Source organism: Malus domestica, chromosome 08, assembly GCF_042453785.1.
Source record: "Malus domestica chromosome 08, GDT2T_hap1".
In the NCBI taxonomy this organism is placed as follows: Eukaryota; Viridiplantae; Streptophyta; class Magnoliopsida; order Rosales; family Rosaceae; genus Malus; species Malus domestica.
Window position 1 is genome coordinate 20,222,309 of NC_091668.1, and position 17,149 is coordinate 20,239,457.

Consider the following 17,149-nt stretch of genomic DNA (forward strand, 5'->3'; position numbering starts at 1 on the left):
AGAATATGAATCCTTTGGGATCTGTAAGATCTTTTCTAATAGACTTTGTATTACTTGGAGAGCAAGTTTCTCTCTTCCTTATTACTATAAATAAAGGCACAAGGATTGGGGAACAACACACAATTCCTCAAGCCTATTTTCCGTTCTCTTTCTCTCTTTGCCGCACCCCTCAATTAAATATAGGCCATAACAATAATTTATATTTAGTCTTGAGTTTTTGGTTTACAATTTTTATAAACTTAGAAAAAACAAATGCCTAGTTAGTATATCATGATCGGTACATACAATTGTGAGTTAAACTAATTGGTCAGTCTGTGTGTTCACTTGCTTATCAAGAAGCTCGAATTCTATTTCTTATAAGTTATAATAAATTATACTTTTAAGTAGATAATACTTGCATCCCTCTTTAGCATAAGCTCGTTCCCTCCATGCTAATATCATATCTTGACCGTACAATTTTCATAATCCGAACTGTTTAATTCTTAATCTTCAATTAAAGGTCACCTCTCTAAAAAATCATTTAGTCATTCAAATGTATAAAACAAACCGATAGTGTAGGTACTAAGTAACATATTCATAATGAGTCGTTCATTTATTTGATATATTTGTATGATCAAACAATCTTAAAATTCACTTTTTTGTATGAGTGATCTTCAAATGAAGATTAATGAATTAAACAGTTTCAATTGTTAATTTTATTTGGTCAAAATGCGTTATTCGTAAATAAGGGTATTTTTGGATTGACTAATCTTCAAAACACATCAAGAGTCTTTAAATTGTGTCCCAAACCAATCAGAAAAGATTTATCAAGGTTGTTAGCAGGCCTAAATGTAATTAGCTTGGATCAGCATATAAAAAGAAAAAAGCCAACCCACAAAACCATGCCAAGGATGCATAATAATTCCGAAATTACGTAAATGTACATTGCCCCCATCCGCAAGGGTTACAGCCTCATGAATCTTCCTATTCCTACTAGGCGATTCCGTCACGTCACGACGAGACGAGGGATGAAGATGAAAGGAATAGTACTGGGGTAAATTCGTCAATCTAATAAAATCAAACGAAGTGAGCTGGCCTGGCGGCATGGGAGTGGGGATAGTATTTTGGAATGAAAATCCCGATCGTTTTTGTGAGAATTTCGGGTATCGTGTTAGTTCATTGTATATCATACATCTAAAAATTATTTTAAATATTTTTATTTAAATTAAATATAAATAGGGGCCGACACGATTAGATGAATAAAATGATTTAGGATCCTCATTCAGTATCTTGTACGCAGCAGAAACGTTCCCTAGGCAAAAGCCGGCTCACCCATTCTTCGTCCCTTCTAGTTCTCATGTTTAATTATTAGTATCTGTTAAAATATTGATATGTAAATTTGTAAAAGTATTGAAAGATATATTTGATATCGGTTGTTTTCGATGAAAATAATGAAAATTTAAAATAAAAATTGTAGGCATTGATAAGCATTATTTTGGACAAAATATAAAAGTTTTTTTTTTTTTTTTAGATGTTTAACAAATGTATTAGAAATATCAACAACATATGTAAATTTTAACCTCAACTTAAAAATTTCTTCGATATAAAGTGAATTTTAACTTCACCCTCATTTCTGATATCCAACTTTGATTTTTGGATATTTTCATAGAATTATCGGCTGTGTTGAAGAAATTTTAAACCTTGATCCCTCCTCCTTCTTCACCATTTTTTAATTTTTTTTAGTTTTGATGTTTTTTAATTAATATTTTTCGGGGTTTTCTCTCTCATCGTCTTTAATCTCTCTCTTTCTCCTCTGAGTTTCTCTCTCTCTCTCTCCTTTTTCTCTGCTGTGCGCCTTGTGTTTGTAGGATTCCCATTCCCACCTATTTTCCGAGACACAAAGCACTCAAAGAGAGAAAGAGAAGACCCAACAAAGACAAAAGAGAAACCCAAATACTAAAAACCAACAAAAAGAGCAAACACCCCCATTGCTCTGCCGCAAATGCTCATCGGATTTCGTTTTCCGGCGAGTAAGCAACCCTTATAATGCTGCCGGACTGACCCAGAAGCGGGAAGAGAGAGTTCAGAGTTGTTTGCTGTGCTGTGAGAGTGCTGTCACTGTTTGGGTTTTTGTGGATTGTGGGTGTGTATATATGTAAGACAAAAATGCGCGAAGCACTGCTATGTGAATCGCCGAGCAACGTCGTTTCCCACCCCAAGAAGAAGAGGTCGGAGGAGGAGAAAGGGGACAGGGAGCTGTCGACGCAGTTGGTTGTAGCACCGGCGGCGGTGGCTACAATCGGCCTGAGCCGATCTCAGGCGACGACGCGGCGAGTAACGCCGACGACGACGACGACCCTCGCGACTTTCCCCACCACAACGTCGTCCAGCGTCGAGAGGCATCTACCGAATGGGGATCTCTACATCGGGAGCTTCTCCGGGTCGTTCCCGCACGGATCCGGCAAGTACCTCTGGACGGACGGGTGCATGTACGAAGGCGAGTGGCGACGTGGCAAGGCGTCGGGGAAAGGCAAGTTCTCGTGGCCGTCGGGCGCAACGTACGAGGGCGAGTTCAAGTCGGGTCGGATGGAGGGGTGCGGGACGTTCACCGGATCCGACGGGGATACATATCGGGGCTCCTGGTCGTCGGATCGGAAACACGGGTTGGGGGAGAAGCGGTACGCGAACGGCGATTTCTACGAGGGTTCGTGGAAGCGAAACGTCCAGGACGGGCAAGGGCGGTACGTGTGGGAGAACGGCAATGAGTACGTCGGCGAGTGGCGAAATGGCGTCATTTCGGGTCGGGGCGTTTTGATTTGGGCCAACGGGAACAAATACGACGGCCAGTGGGAAAACGGCGTTCCCAAAGGTAACGGAATATTCACCTGGCCCGACGGCAGTTGTTATGTTGGGACATGGAACAAGGACTTGAGGTATCAGCTTAACGGGACTTTCTATCCGGCGAACGGCAGAAAGGAGCAGAGCTTGACCGACATTGGGGCTTTCGGAGCGGAGAATCTGACCATTACGATGCGAAAACGCAGCGTTTCGTCGGTGGATGGGGCGAGAGGGAGCTTGGCGGAGAGGACTTTCCCCAGGATTTGTATCTGGGAGTCGGATGGGGAAGCCGGGGATATCACTTGCGATATCATCGACAACATGGAGGCTTCGATGTTCTATCGAAACGGCACCGCATTCGATCGAGATGGGTTCGCGAAGTTCCGGCGGAGTCCTTGTTGTTTCTCCGGCGAGCCCAAGAAGCCCGGCCAGACGATTTCCAAAGGGCATAAGAATTACGATTTGATGCTCAATCTTCAGCTGGGCATTAGGTACTTTGTCCACCCTTTTTCTTGTTTTGTTTTTTTTTTTGATTGTTCGATTTTGCTAATTTACTTTGTTGATGGGTTTTGATTTTTGGAGTTTGATGTTTGATATTTTGGTGTCTGTTGCTTAGGTACTCAATTGGGAAGCATGCTTCGATTGTGAGGGACCTTAAGCCGAGTGATTTCGATCCAAAGGAGAAGTTCTGGACCAGGTTTCCACCCGAAGGATCGAACAAAACGCCACCCCATCAGTCGTTTGAGTTCCGGTGGAAGGACTATTGTCCCATGGTGTTCAGGTATGTTATGCTTTGCCTGTAGCTCTGTATATTGGTTGATTACTTATTGTTGATTGCCATCTTTCATCAATTGAATACTATAAGTAGAAATTCTGATAACAAGCATTGAGCGATTCGAGCTACATTCGTACGGGTTTGATCCTAAAAAGTAAAAACGCAAATCGTTATTTCAGACGTTTGAGGGAGCTATTCCAAGTAGATCCAGCCGATTATATGCTGGCTATCTGCGGAAATGACGCGCTTAGGGAGCTTTCTTCTCCAGGGAAGAGCGGAAGCTTCTTTTACCTGACTCAGGACGATAGATTTATGATTAAGACTGTCAAGAAATCGGAAGTCAAGGTTAGTTGCCCACCTGTTTGACTTCTTTTGTATTCATTTTTTTACTTTACTGGACACAAATGGACATTTATGGGGCATAATTAGCGCTCTGCTGACTTGTTTGGTTCCTAAGTACCACTCTGCTTTCTTAATTCGACATGGAAAGGTTGACGTTGCTGAAATGATCTGACTAGTATTTCGTTTTCAGGTGCTTATCAGGATGCTTCCAAGTTACTACAGACATATGTCTCGGTATGAAAATTCTCTGGTGACAAAATTCTATGGCGTGCATTGTGTCAAACCTGTCGGTGGCCAGAAGGTACGCGTTGGGGAATCGATCAAACCCTTTGTCAATGATTTGATGTATTTGTGTATCTAATTTGTTGCCCTTTGATTGGAAAACAGACAAGGTTTATCGTGATGGGCAATTTGTTCTGCTCAGAGTACAGAATACATAGACGATTTGACCTTAAAGGATCCTCCCATGGTCGAACAACTGATAAGCCTGAGGGGGAGATTGATGAAATCACAACTCTCAAGGACCTTGACCTTAACTTTGTGTTTCGCCTCCAAGGAAAATGGTACCATGAGCTTATGAAGTAAGTCCAAGTAATTTCTTTCCCAGTTTATGGAATTGTTCTCTCTTGGCCATGTACTAATTAAATTAGGTTGAAACTTTGGCAGGCAAATTGATCTGGATTGTGAATTTCTGGAAGCAGAGAGAATCATGGATTACAGTCTTTTGGTTGGTCTTCATTTCTACGATGGTACGACATATGACAAAATGGGGCTTTCACCATTTTATTTGCGCTCTGGTAACTTTTCTTCCTTTTGTCAGGATATTGTAGGTTAGTAATTTTGTGTGTACAAGAATGCTAAATCAAGTGTTTGACCCTTGTAGGACAAAAGGATTCATATCAAAATGAGAAGTTTATGCGCGGGTGTCGATTTATTGAGGCTGAGCTACAAGACATGGATCGAGTTTTGTCTGGCCGGTATGTTTTACGGTTCTTATCTTGTTTTCTTCTAGTTTAAACTATTCAACCAAATGTTTATATGCGATTGGTTTAAGAATGATTTCTCGAAACGATAATGTGGTTGAGCTTTGTCATCTTAGTTCTATAAAAGTATTGGGTGGGTGGATAATTCTGACATTGAATTAAGTGTCATCGAAATGATTGAGTGGTGTTGGTTTGTACTATTGACTTTTGTGGGGTATCATTAGGCAACAGTTGTTCATAGTTTGTGGATACATGTGGGATCTTGGTGATTCTTCAAATTCTGGTCATTTTTACCCATTATTCTTTTGAGGATCGAGGCTTAGGAAATTAGATAGATAAGTGGATAGTGAGTAGATGAGTTTAGTGGGAAGGGAATGTTCTTCTACTGGATGAACTATATGTTCTAAAGCTGATGTGAAAACGTGTATTCTCTATCAGGAAACCATTGATCTGTTTAGGAGCCAATATGCCTGCAAGGGCAGAGCGGATGGCTCGAAGGAGTGACTTCGATCAGTACACCCCTGGTGGGTTCAGCCATTTGACCCCTTCACGCAGCGGTGAAATCTACGACGTAGTCCTTTACTTTGGGGTCATCGACATTTTACAAGACTACGATATCAGCAAGAAGTTAGAGCATGCATATAAATCATTGCAAGCCGACCCAACTTCGATCTCAGCTGTTGATCCGAAGCATTACTCAAAAAGGTTCAGGGATTTCATCGGACGAATTTTCGTAGAAGACAGGTAGTCTCAATGGAAAATCGCCGAGTGCAAAACCAATACAATTGGATTGGATTAAAAAGATTCAACACTTGATCCTCTTCCGAGGACAGAACAGAATCTCAAGCAGCTCCAGTGGGTTGATGGAGTAACAAGACTTGGTTAATTCACAGACGGCACAACTGGAACCGCAACCGCGGGTCGGCGGAGTATGGCTGAATTTTGAAGACAGCCAAAGGTGTTGGATGTTCGGGGGATTTGGGTGCTTTGTACATTCAAGGGAGATAGGGAGAGGTTTGGGTTCTGATGTCTTTTTCTTTATTTATTTTTTTAAATTTTCTCCTTTTAGGTGAAATTTTTGTGGTAATCAAGGAATGTGAAGATTTGAAAGATAGGTCTAGGGAACAGAGCAAAATATGGGTTGCTTGCTTCCCAGTCAGAAAATTCAAAAAAATGGGTGGAGAGAGAGAGAGTTGGAAATTGAATAACAAAAAGTGTACAGAGGAGAGGAGGGTTTTATAGAGAAACAGAAAAGAAAAAAAAATGGAGATAGTTTAATGGATTTTTCTGTGATTTTGAAGACGAATGTTTGAATCATCTGATGATCCCAAAGTAGGCCCCATGGAATCTCTTTCTTATATCTTTTGTTCTTTTATGGCTTATTTTCTGCATTAGTCTTAAAACTTGACATTTGTCTCATTTCCTTTTTTGAAATTAAAATTCGTCACTTTATACTCTGAAACTTAATATTGACATGAAACAAATATTAATTTTGGAATGTAAAATAACGAAATTTGAGTTCTAAAAAAAATGAGATTGATGTTAAGTTACAAGGAAAAAAAGAAAAAAAATGGAGGGGGCTGTGCAAATGTGTGGGTCAGTCACTGTGGGTTGCTTTTTGCAGTGAAAGGAAGAGGGAGGCATTGGGGACAGGAGGTTGAGGAATTATCAAAAGCAGAGAAAGCAAAGGGAGAAAGATGCGCTGTCTCTTCTTGTTTTTGCCTACTTTGTTTACTGCCCTTTATTTACCACTGTTTCCTCCTCAACTCGTTCATTCTTCATTCATTTAAATTTTTACCTATTTAACTCAAAAAATCCGAGATTTTTTTTCTTGTATGTTTCCCGATTATCTGTACTCGCAGGTTTTTAATTGTTAAATTCCTGATTAATGAAACAATAATCAAAACCAAACGGTTAAAAATGATTGAATATAGAATTCCGGAGCAACATATAATTTACGTTAAAAGAGTTAATTTATACACATCTTCTTTAATTTATTACGCTTCATTTTATTTATAAACATTGAATTGAATAAGTCAAACAGAATTGAACACGTAAACGTAGCATTGTTTAATTGTTTAGAAGAGGTTGGAAATGGAAGAGAATGGTAAAATACGAAAGAAATGGCTGCCAAAGCAAAAGTGAGAAGAGGGAACAAAAACACTGACCCATTTGACTCATACGAGGCATTGACCGACTCAGACGGTAAATAAATAAAATAAGAGGGAGGAAACTAAACAGAAATTAGGGCATTGGGAGTAGTGCAAATTTTTGTACTTTGCAGCGAGGATAGGTCAAGTGGATGCGAATCCTCTCCGGATTCTTTTTTCACATTCTATTCGTTCATTGTATCTTGTGTAATTAGTTTTCGTTAAATATTATTTGTATTTAATTTTAAATAAAAAATTTATAATTATTTCTTACTATACAATATACGATAAATAAATATAATGCAAAGATTTTTATGATTCTCACAAAGAAAATCCAAATGAGATCCCAATCCAAGTCAAAGTTGGTGCAGAGAGAACGAGATGAAAAATATACATATATGTATATATCGTAGGGTTTGTGCGTCTCTTTTTTGACCATGGCCTTTCTGGGAAGAACAAGAGTCAGGTAGCTCAGACCCAAAGCCAAAGCCATGGAAAATGAAAGAAGAGAAATGCTAAGGCCATTAATGAAAGAAGAGAAATGCTAAGGCCATTTTCAACCAAAAAATGGCCAAAGGGACATGTTTAGCCCTATAGTCTTGCAAGAAAGTATATTTTAATGAACAGTGTCATGTCATATTTTATACCATCTCCAACCGAGAGAGCTAAAGCGTCATAGGCTAAACATAGCATTTTGACAAAAAATCATCTCCAACTGAAGGGGCCAAAAAGTCATAGGCCAAACATAATTTATTATTGTAATTGAATTAATATGTTTAATTGAATTGAAATACCATATTAATATAAGGTTTTCGAATATATTTTAAGTGTCACATGTTGTTAAATTAATAAGCTTTCAGATTTCTTATTTTTATAGAATGAAAAGGATGTGAAAAATTGGTGAAGAATTGAAATAAAATGAGGTATGATATTATGGAATGGTGAAAATGATGTGAGTAATGGTGTAGAAATAACTTAGGTATTTATAAAATAAAATAAATTTTCTATTTTTTTTAATTCGTAAAAAAAGAAGTCAAATAGTAAACCTGACGTCAGGTAGCATGTACTTGGGTTGGGCTATAGGGCTAGCTGCTCTTGGCCAACCCTTTGGCCGGTTCTCCCATTTTTGGCCGAGGGGGCCCACGAGCCATTTGGCCTAACCCTTGGTTGGAGACAGTTTTCGTGTCAAAACGCGCTATTTTTAGCTCTATGACCTTTTGGCCAGATCGGTTAGAGATGGCCTAAGAAAACTCTCTTAATAGTAGGACTCTTTATGAAGTGTCTCATATTTTTTACACAATATTTTATAATATTGACAAGAAAATTAACGTTAAATTGTGAAGTGACAAAAAAATTTATAAAGAGTTACTTTGAAAAAGTTTCCTTTGCATTTCTCATGAAAGAAATAGGAAAAATTAGTATCCGGTCCTTAGTTCTTACTGTTCATTGACTAAGACCTTATTAGTTCTTAAATTTTGATTCAAGTCACTAGCAATAATGTGATAATGAATTTACATGTTTATTATATAATTTTTTAATATAAAAATTAGTAATTAATTTAGGGTTTAATACTCACACCTTTATTAAACTCTTAATTAATTTTCAATTCAAACATTTCCAAAATAATAAAAAATTAAATTAAATTAAGTTTGTACCTATTAGTTTTTTTTATACATAAAAAGATTCTCAATTTTTTAATCTTAAATGTACCCATTCATATAATTTTTCAATTTTTTTAATCTTAAATGTACCCATTCTCAAATATATCAATTTGTTATATGTAAAATGTACCTTTTTTTTTTAATATAAAATCCATTCAAAATTTTTAATCCATGTTTAAACTTATATGGATACATTCTTTTTCGTTGATTTGAGAATGTATCCATGTTTTGGTACAATAACTTTTTTTGTTAATCTTGGTTAATGTACCCATACATATATGTATATATATATACACACACACACACAATATAATAGAGAGTATAATTTATATTTTATTATTTTTAATCCCATAAATTATGGGTTTTATTTACAATCTCATTAATATAAACAATTACAAATTTCAATTTTTAATTTTTAATTTAAAAAATATAGTAACTTACATTATTACATTAATGTCAAGGACCTCAATAAAAAACTAAAAACTAACAAGGTTTTAATCAAAGAATATTGATAGTTAAGGACCGCATCCAAAGTGTTCCAATGAAATATGATCGGATGAAACCTATTGGTTTTGTTTTTGTGGGAAATAAAAGTCAAAGTTACGAGAACTTTGATATTATATGTTTTCAAATGTCTAGAAATAAGGATGAACCCTAGAGGAGAGGAGAGGGGTTCAAGTAATCATATCTACCTTTTGTCACATTTCTTTGATCAAATCCAAATTTTGATGTGTATATAATAATGTTTGCAACATTTTATATATACAACAATGCAAGCTCTTAACATTTTTATATATTATGCATGACCTATTCTAATTCAAAAGGGAGCTACTAGCTGGGAACACAAACTAGACCTAATTAATAATTAGAACTAAGTTTTGTGGATAATTAGTTTTGGAACTCCCGACCTTGTGATCATTATTTGTGCATCCAAATGAACAATGTGGGTAAGCTTGAGTAGTACCACGTGTATCATATGGAATAATTTATCTGTATTTTTCATCATGTGATAAATTTTTTATTATGTCCAGTTTTGATATTGCTTCTTTTTGTATGTCAATAATTTAGGTTATCTACAATGGAGCTGGCTAAAGGTTTAAAAATAAAAAAATAGTTTAATTTGCATAAAAACTCATATCCAAACGATGACTAGACTATATTCCCATACCATTATCCTTGGTTAGAGATGACATATGAGCATAACATTGTTCATTTTAAAATAATTTTTTGGAGGATTATAATTATGGACGGAACTATATTTAACACCTTTGATTGGAGATGACCTTAGACAAAGTAATGGGAGTAAACACAAGGCTCTGCTCTTCCCTTCCTTAAGCATTGTATGTAGGTAGCCTTTTCTTTGTCAAATTTTACCTAACACATTGACATTTAACATTACTCTTTACTGCTAATACATGTTATCTGGTGCTAAAGAGAAGGTTTAGGATTTGACTTTTAAACTTGTAGGTAGCTAGATACATAAACCCTAATTTGTCTTCCAAAAAAAAAAAAACCCTAATTTAAAAAGGTTTGCATATGATGTCCTGTCATTTCTGAAACTAATAAAAATAACTTGTTTGCTTAAAATTAATTGTTAATCAAACACTGAATATATTGTTTATGTGTTCCCGTTTACATCATTGTGCAACAAATTTAACGACCCGGTCACCAAACAATGCATCTTTTAGAGGTCTCCCACCTTTTTTTCTTTTTGGAAAATAAATAATACCATATTAAAATATCCCAGCCTGCCCAACGTCCAAAGATTGTTGAGGTGCTATATTTTACCTATTACGCACCATTTTTAATTTTTGATCGTCGGATCGAATGAATTGAAAAAAGATCAATGAAAAAAATTAATAAGGATGTCTGAGTAGTAAAAATGAGTGTGTGAATAGAACTACCCTTCTGGTATTATTGGACCATTTCAATCCTTTTTCTTTTTTCAAACATGATCTTATTATCTTATAATGTGAGTGAAATTATATTTTTGGCTCTTCAAGTTTGAGGTAATTTTAAAATTAAACTATGGAATTTTGAAATTATCTCGATTTATACATTCTATTGTTTGAAGGTCTAGTCCTTCGTTAAACTTACGGCTTGCTATATGGGGCACTTGTATAGAACTAACGTGTAAACCACATTTGCCCAATTTGAACCATAATTTTGCAATCAATGTAGTTTTTGGTGTACACCACATTAAGTTAGGAAAAACCAAGGCTTTGTAATGTATTTTTTATATAAATGTAGTGCAACTGTGTCATATAAGTACGTTTATGAAAAACGAGTCACACAGTTATTGAATTATCAATTTAATGATGATCAACAATCCGAAAATATAAATTGATATGATTTTTTTTATTTTTTGCCAAAACAATAGATTTTGTTGAAGTAGATGTTAGATCAGTCACTGATAAAGTTCTAATTCACATCGTTATGGAAAAACTCAATTATTCTCCACCACACAGTAAATGGCCGCTTGCATATATTGAATTGAATTAAAACTGTGTAGCCGTTTTGAAAATCACAAAGTTAAAACCTTGGTTGTGTAAAATATATTTAATATAGCTGTACTCTATCTGTTTAGTTGAAAAGAAACACTATACTAATTTTCTCACCAGTTTTCTTGACAGCCAAACAGTAATTGAAACAGAAAAAGTGAGTCACACTCACCCAAGTCTGGCGTGTGTCGTTTAGGCGAGAGTTGAGTGGCAGCTACCACTGTATAGGTCTAACCTAGGTGGCCATTTTGCTATGCATGCCTAAAAAGCATATAAAAAAGAAAATTAAAAATAAATAAAATAAAATAAAATCGTTATTGGTTTACAGACAGTGTACGGAGATTTCATCTGGCAATGGAGATCTACACTTTGCTCTGTTTTTGTGGGCTTATTATGTTGGGACCAATAAAAGAAGTTTATTACCAATTGTACCATAAAAATTAGGAATTTTATTACACATTGTACTCTACTTCTCATTTTGTGATGGGGGTATTTCAGACAAAGTAACCGCCGTGGCTGACATATTTCATTTATTTATTAATATTAAAGGAAAACTCGTACAGTGCAGCGTATACAGTACATAGGACTAACACATAAAGGTGGATTATCTGCTCTCTCATTTCCATACTCTTTCCATCATCTCTTATTTTGTGTGGTCACGGTTAAGCCATGTCAACATTTTATATTCCTATTACTTTTTGTTTTATTATTTTTATAAAAAAATCAATATAAAATATTGACGTGGCTTAACTATGACCACACAAACAAGAGGGGATGAGAAGAGTATAGAAATGGGAGGGCAAACATAGACAACCTTGAAAGTTGGGCCCAGCTGTGTTGATAGTTGACGTCATGCAACCTTTTTTTTAAGACGAAATTAAAAAAAATATAATTTTTACTTATAAATACCTAAATCATTTCTACATCATTTTCATCATGCCATACTATCTTACTTCATTTTAATGTCTAAGTTGTTAACATGCAAATAAAATTAATATATTTAATAACATGAAACTTAAACAACATCAAACTTAAAACAAAATTTAGTGACAAGTGGCTCTCAAAATATGTTCGGAAACCTTATTTTAATATGGTAGTATAATTCAATTAATTGATAAAATTAAAGGACAAACTTAAAATAATAAATTATTGAGGGGGCTAAAAAATAGTTCCCTTCGGTTGGAGATTGTATATAATTATGGCTTGGCACTGTACATTAAAAAATGTATACATATATGGCTTTGATACTGTGATAGCTCGTCTCGAAACATTAACTATTTTGTCCTCATTAGTGTGGAATGACGACTTTACCCTTAACTTTGGGTCGTAATTGGATATTTGGTCTAAGGAAAATGAAGTGAGTTAAAATAATTAGACCAATCAGTTTAAGTCCTAATTATTTTGATTCAATTAAGACTTAGATTTTCTTTGTTTTTGGTTGGTGACCCAAGCTGGACACACACACCCATACCAAACTCCCGTTGACTTTCTATCTCTCTTCCCTCTTGGATTTCATCCATTTTCCGTACAATTGTACGGACAACTTCCAAACCAACCCTTTAAGTCACAGATCGAGGTTGTGAATGTGACTTTCGTACTCCTTGCGAGCTCAGGAACTTATCCATACTCTTGGTTGGACGTGGGGACATTGGGAACTCGTAAATCAAGAAACCCCGATGTGGTGCATAGTGACTCCGTCGTGATTGCAAAGGTTTCGTTGAGTTTTAGGGTCCTAGGGAGTCTTAAAACTGCTTCACGAAGCTTAGGGAAGGATTTTGAAAGGTTTTGGACGTCAGGAAGCTTAGTTTGGCGAGTTGCAGAGGTGGCCGGATTATCAAGATTTTTCCAGCGAGATTCCGTTGGTTTTAGTTTCCAAAGTGGTAAGGAAGTGTTCCTCTAGTCCTAAGCTTCATGTTGATATAAATTTCATGGATTTTGATGCTAAAATGAGTGAGAAATGATGGTTTGAAGGTTTCCCAGTTTCTAGCGACACAGACGGCAACGGCGACGGAATCCGGTGACTTACCAGAGAAGAAGACGAATATTCCGTCAACTTTGACAGAATATTCCTAACGGCGACTAACGGTGTCATGTATATTTAACAGTATATTCCATTAATTAAAGGAATATTCCTTAACACCGTTAGGGATTCCATTTGGTGTGGTAGGCACGTGCCTGCGCGTGGCGGCGCGTCTGGCTGTGCCTTGGCCAACTCATGATAGCGCGTGGGTGATCGAAATTTTTCTCTAAAAATATGGGGATGTTTGTGGGGTTGAGTAGATCACGTTGGTATATTCAAACACCCCAATTGAGCAATGTATAAGAAGTTATTACCTAGTTTTGGTTATGTGCTTTAAAATAATGTTTAAATAGTTGTTTCGCATATAGGTGAGACCTATCCAGAGGAAGAGTGCAGTCAAGTAAGGCTCGAGGGTTACGACCTTTCTATACATCAGTGAGTGGGCTTTTGGTTTTCAGTATATATATATACTTGGTATTTTTCCTAGAAAACTTAATTAAATGATTTGATATTTTGATGGGATAATGGATGGAAATTGGAGGGTTAATGGGAAAGAACTATACATAAATATGTAATCTTGATTTTAATTTGAAATAATTCATCAAATGATTCATAGTATGAATAAAACACCCAACCCTAGTCGAGGAGATAAATTCTCTTAAAATTAAATATATTGTTTCAATGACATTACTGGTGATATATATAATTGTCATGTATTCAAATAGTATACAATTTGTCCATAAGATAGTTATCATATGAGTTTTATTACAAAATGCATCGATATTAGTTGAAGTGAGATTAAAATATTTAAACTCTTTTTTTTTTTCCAAAGATACGGTCGATGTGGTATATTTTAACATGGCCCCTTACGTGGGACCCAATTAGTGGGTTACAGTGAGGGATCCAAGAGACCCACCATCATGGCACGGGGCCAAGAGGACCCACTTGCACAGTATGACAAGTGTGAGGTTTCAACGCAAAAGGTCTCGGTATTAGTTGGAGTGAAATTAGAGTATTTAAACTCTAATTTTCTCAAAGATATGGTCGTTGTTCAACAAGAAGTAATAGATGATAGGGTTCACAAGTCATGAGTGCCACACCACAAACCCTATCTAGCACAAGTGAAGGTTCAACATAAATATAATTAGCAATATGATGTGTGATTCAATACTTTACAAGTCCTTGCAAAGTTTAATCCATCATCGGTGGGACTTTGTGCTTCATACTCTCACAGACTCGTACGTGAGCAACCCTAAAATGTAAGAGTGAGTATCACATACGTTCATTTAGCTAGTAGACGGCTCGCCGACCATGCTTGAAAGTATTTAGGCCCAACTCTTGTTCACTTATAAACGTAGTTTTAAAACTTTTAAAACCATGCACATCAAAAATAGTTTAATAAGATCAAAGACAATTTGGCATTCTCAGACAAATATCATAAAAACAAACTTCAGGATGCAAACAAGCGTTGGCAAGATATTAGAGATGAGAGATTAATCGAGCTACAAGCCTCTACTATTCAGTCTATTCTATCACTCACTCACTCACAAAAATTACACCATCTGTTTACACCAAAGGTTAACCCAGTTTCTCTCACCTCCGAGCAACTGGGAGTTGAGAGAAAGCAGCAGGCCCTTACAGTTTGAATAAATATTGAACTCCAAACATAACCATTACATAATTTTATGAAATTCTATACAGTTTAGACACTCTAACAGTTGGTGGCCTCAAATTCTTAATTTGGAAATTGGTGGATGAGTGCGGCCATATGTCGAGGAAAGGCGACAGTCATTATGCAAACATGAGGGTGAGGACTGTTCGGGGGGAGACAAACTCCATCTCCCTCCCTCCCTCCCTCCCACCCCTAGTCGATCTCCATAACTCAATACTTTTTGTGCTGTAAAGTAATTATTGTTTCATCCACCCAACGAAGATTTGTGGCATTATTATCCAAAGAGATCGAAAAGCAAGTTGACCTCTTTCATTATGCTGTCTTAGCTACGGTTGGGGTTCCCTGCGTTTTATAATCCATGTAGGGTGGCTTTAGTTGGACACAGTTAATGATTTTCCTCCTACTTCCTACTTTCTATATATTCTAGTTTGGCGGCCTTATTTTGGATATGGTTTTGGTATAATACTAGGGTTTTTATAGCTTAGTACGGTTATACAAGTACTCAATTTTTAGAGGTAATTCTAAATTAATTCTAATTTTTTAAGATATTCCAAATTACAACTTAACGTTTTGAAATTGGGCACGTTTGAAGTCAGCAACGTTAAGTGGATGACTTCACTAGCATGGAATGAATAATGTGGACAAATATTCAAACTAGTTTTCACTACCTCTAGAGCTATGAACCCTAAATCGACCCCATATATAGTCGAGAGACATGTTACCTCCAAAGCTATACAAATTTTGGCTAAAAATGGTCGATTTGGGAATTCAAAATTCCGTATATATGTATATATATGTGACATGTAAGCGAAGGCCCACTTCAATATACGTGCATGTCATTACTTAACACTAGTGACATTAAAAGATATCCAATTTTCAAAATGTAAAGTAGGCATTAGTTAAAATGTTTTAAGAATATGAGACTATTTGGAATCACTTTCAAAACATTTGGTATTTATCCATACTTACAAAGATGGTTAATATATAAAAGACTGAATACCAAGTTCATTGTTAACTCAGATGTTCTAGATTATATATCATTCGTGAAATTAAACGTACAAACATATATAGGAATTTATATACATGTAGTTTATGTGATCAGTTGGAGTATGTATTAGGGTTTGTTTTGTGTTGTGTTGCTTCGGCAAGTTGTTGTGGCCTTGTTGTTTTAGCAATGGTTCCATGCGAGCATTTAATTCTAATTTGCCTCATTTATTGTCTTTGTGACAGACTTGTATCGTTTGCTCTAGTTCGCGTAGTTCTTGTGGCCATGTAGAGGTTTTATCTTATTTGTTGTGCGAATTTCTATCCAGATCAAGAAATTAATAGCTAAAGAATATGTACCCATACGGCACCTCTTGTATTTGTTTAAATGAAATCCTTCTATCACTGCTTATAAAAGAACAGTACTTATAATTTTTTTTGTTAGTTACATTTAAATATAACTGCAATGTTGCTTGCTATTTCGCAAGCATTATGGATGCATGCATGGTTTAATGAGTTTGAGAGTTTTAAAGTACCAAAAGAGAGACATACGGCTAGCTCAAAGTGAAATAATAATGTTGTCACACACCAACATTCAATTCACGACGTGCTTTGCACCTTTCGTTTTTGCGATGACAATAAATAATTAGATTAATTATATAAAAACGCAGCTACAAAAGCAAAAACGTGATTAGCACAACCTGATAACAATTAATAATTAGAAAACAAGCTGAGAGAAATGAGAAGCTTATCATACAAACAACAAACCTAACACTAGATTATTATTTTTTTTGTCAAACAATATTTTATAAAATTAGTTATCGACAAGATTTAAACTCACGTCGTTATGTAAGAGCTCAATTCATTTTTATCATTATTGTAAAAAGCTACTTAGATATGATATCATAAGATTCAAACGTGATTACTTACGTGGTATGTGAGTGTGTAATGTGTATGGGGCCTCTCAAGTCTTCTAATTAATTAATTAATTAACTAATTAAAGTATAGTGGTGGAGTTTGGTACAAGTTTGAAATGATATTAAATGTGGTCTAGGAGAGGTCCGTTTCATTCCCAACATTAGGTTCCTCTACTGGGGGACACTTTCTATTTCCACATTCTTTGTTCTTTCTTTTTTCTTATTTTTCATCTTGTTTTATTTTCTTTGTCCCTTTGACACTATATAGTACTAATATTTATATATCATATTCTGGATCAAAAATCTCCACAGACATCAGTACATATA

General features: G+C 35.7%; 1 protein-coding gene across 1 annotated transcript; it reads left to right on the plus strand.

Moving 5' to 3' along the window:
- The first annotated feature begins 1,614 nt into the window (after positions 1-1,614).
- On the plus strand, positions 1,615-6,223 carry LOC103439427 (phosphatidylinositol 4-phosphate 5-kinase 1-like). The gene is made up of 8 exons (XM_029107132.2): positions 1,615-3,308; positions 3,434-3,598; positions 3,772-3,937; positions 4,125-4,235; positions 4,322-4,515; positions 4,601-4,731; positions 4,818-4,911; positions 5,356-6,223. Exons 1-8 carry the CDS (start codon positions 2,146-2,148, stop codon positions 5,663-5,665), a joined length of 2,334 nt encoding a protein of 777 aa, XP_028962965.2. The 5' UTR covers positions 1,615-2,145; the 3' UTR covers positions 5,666-6,223.
- The last annotated feature ends 10,926 nt before the right edge of the window (positions 6,224-17,149 follow it).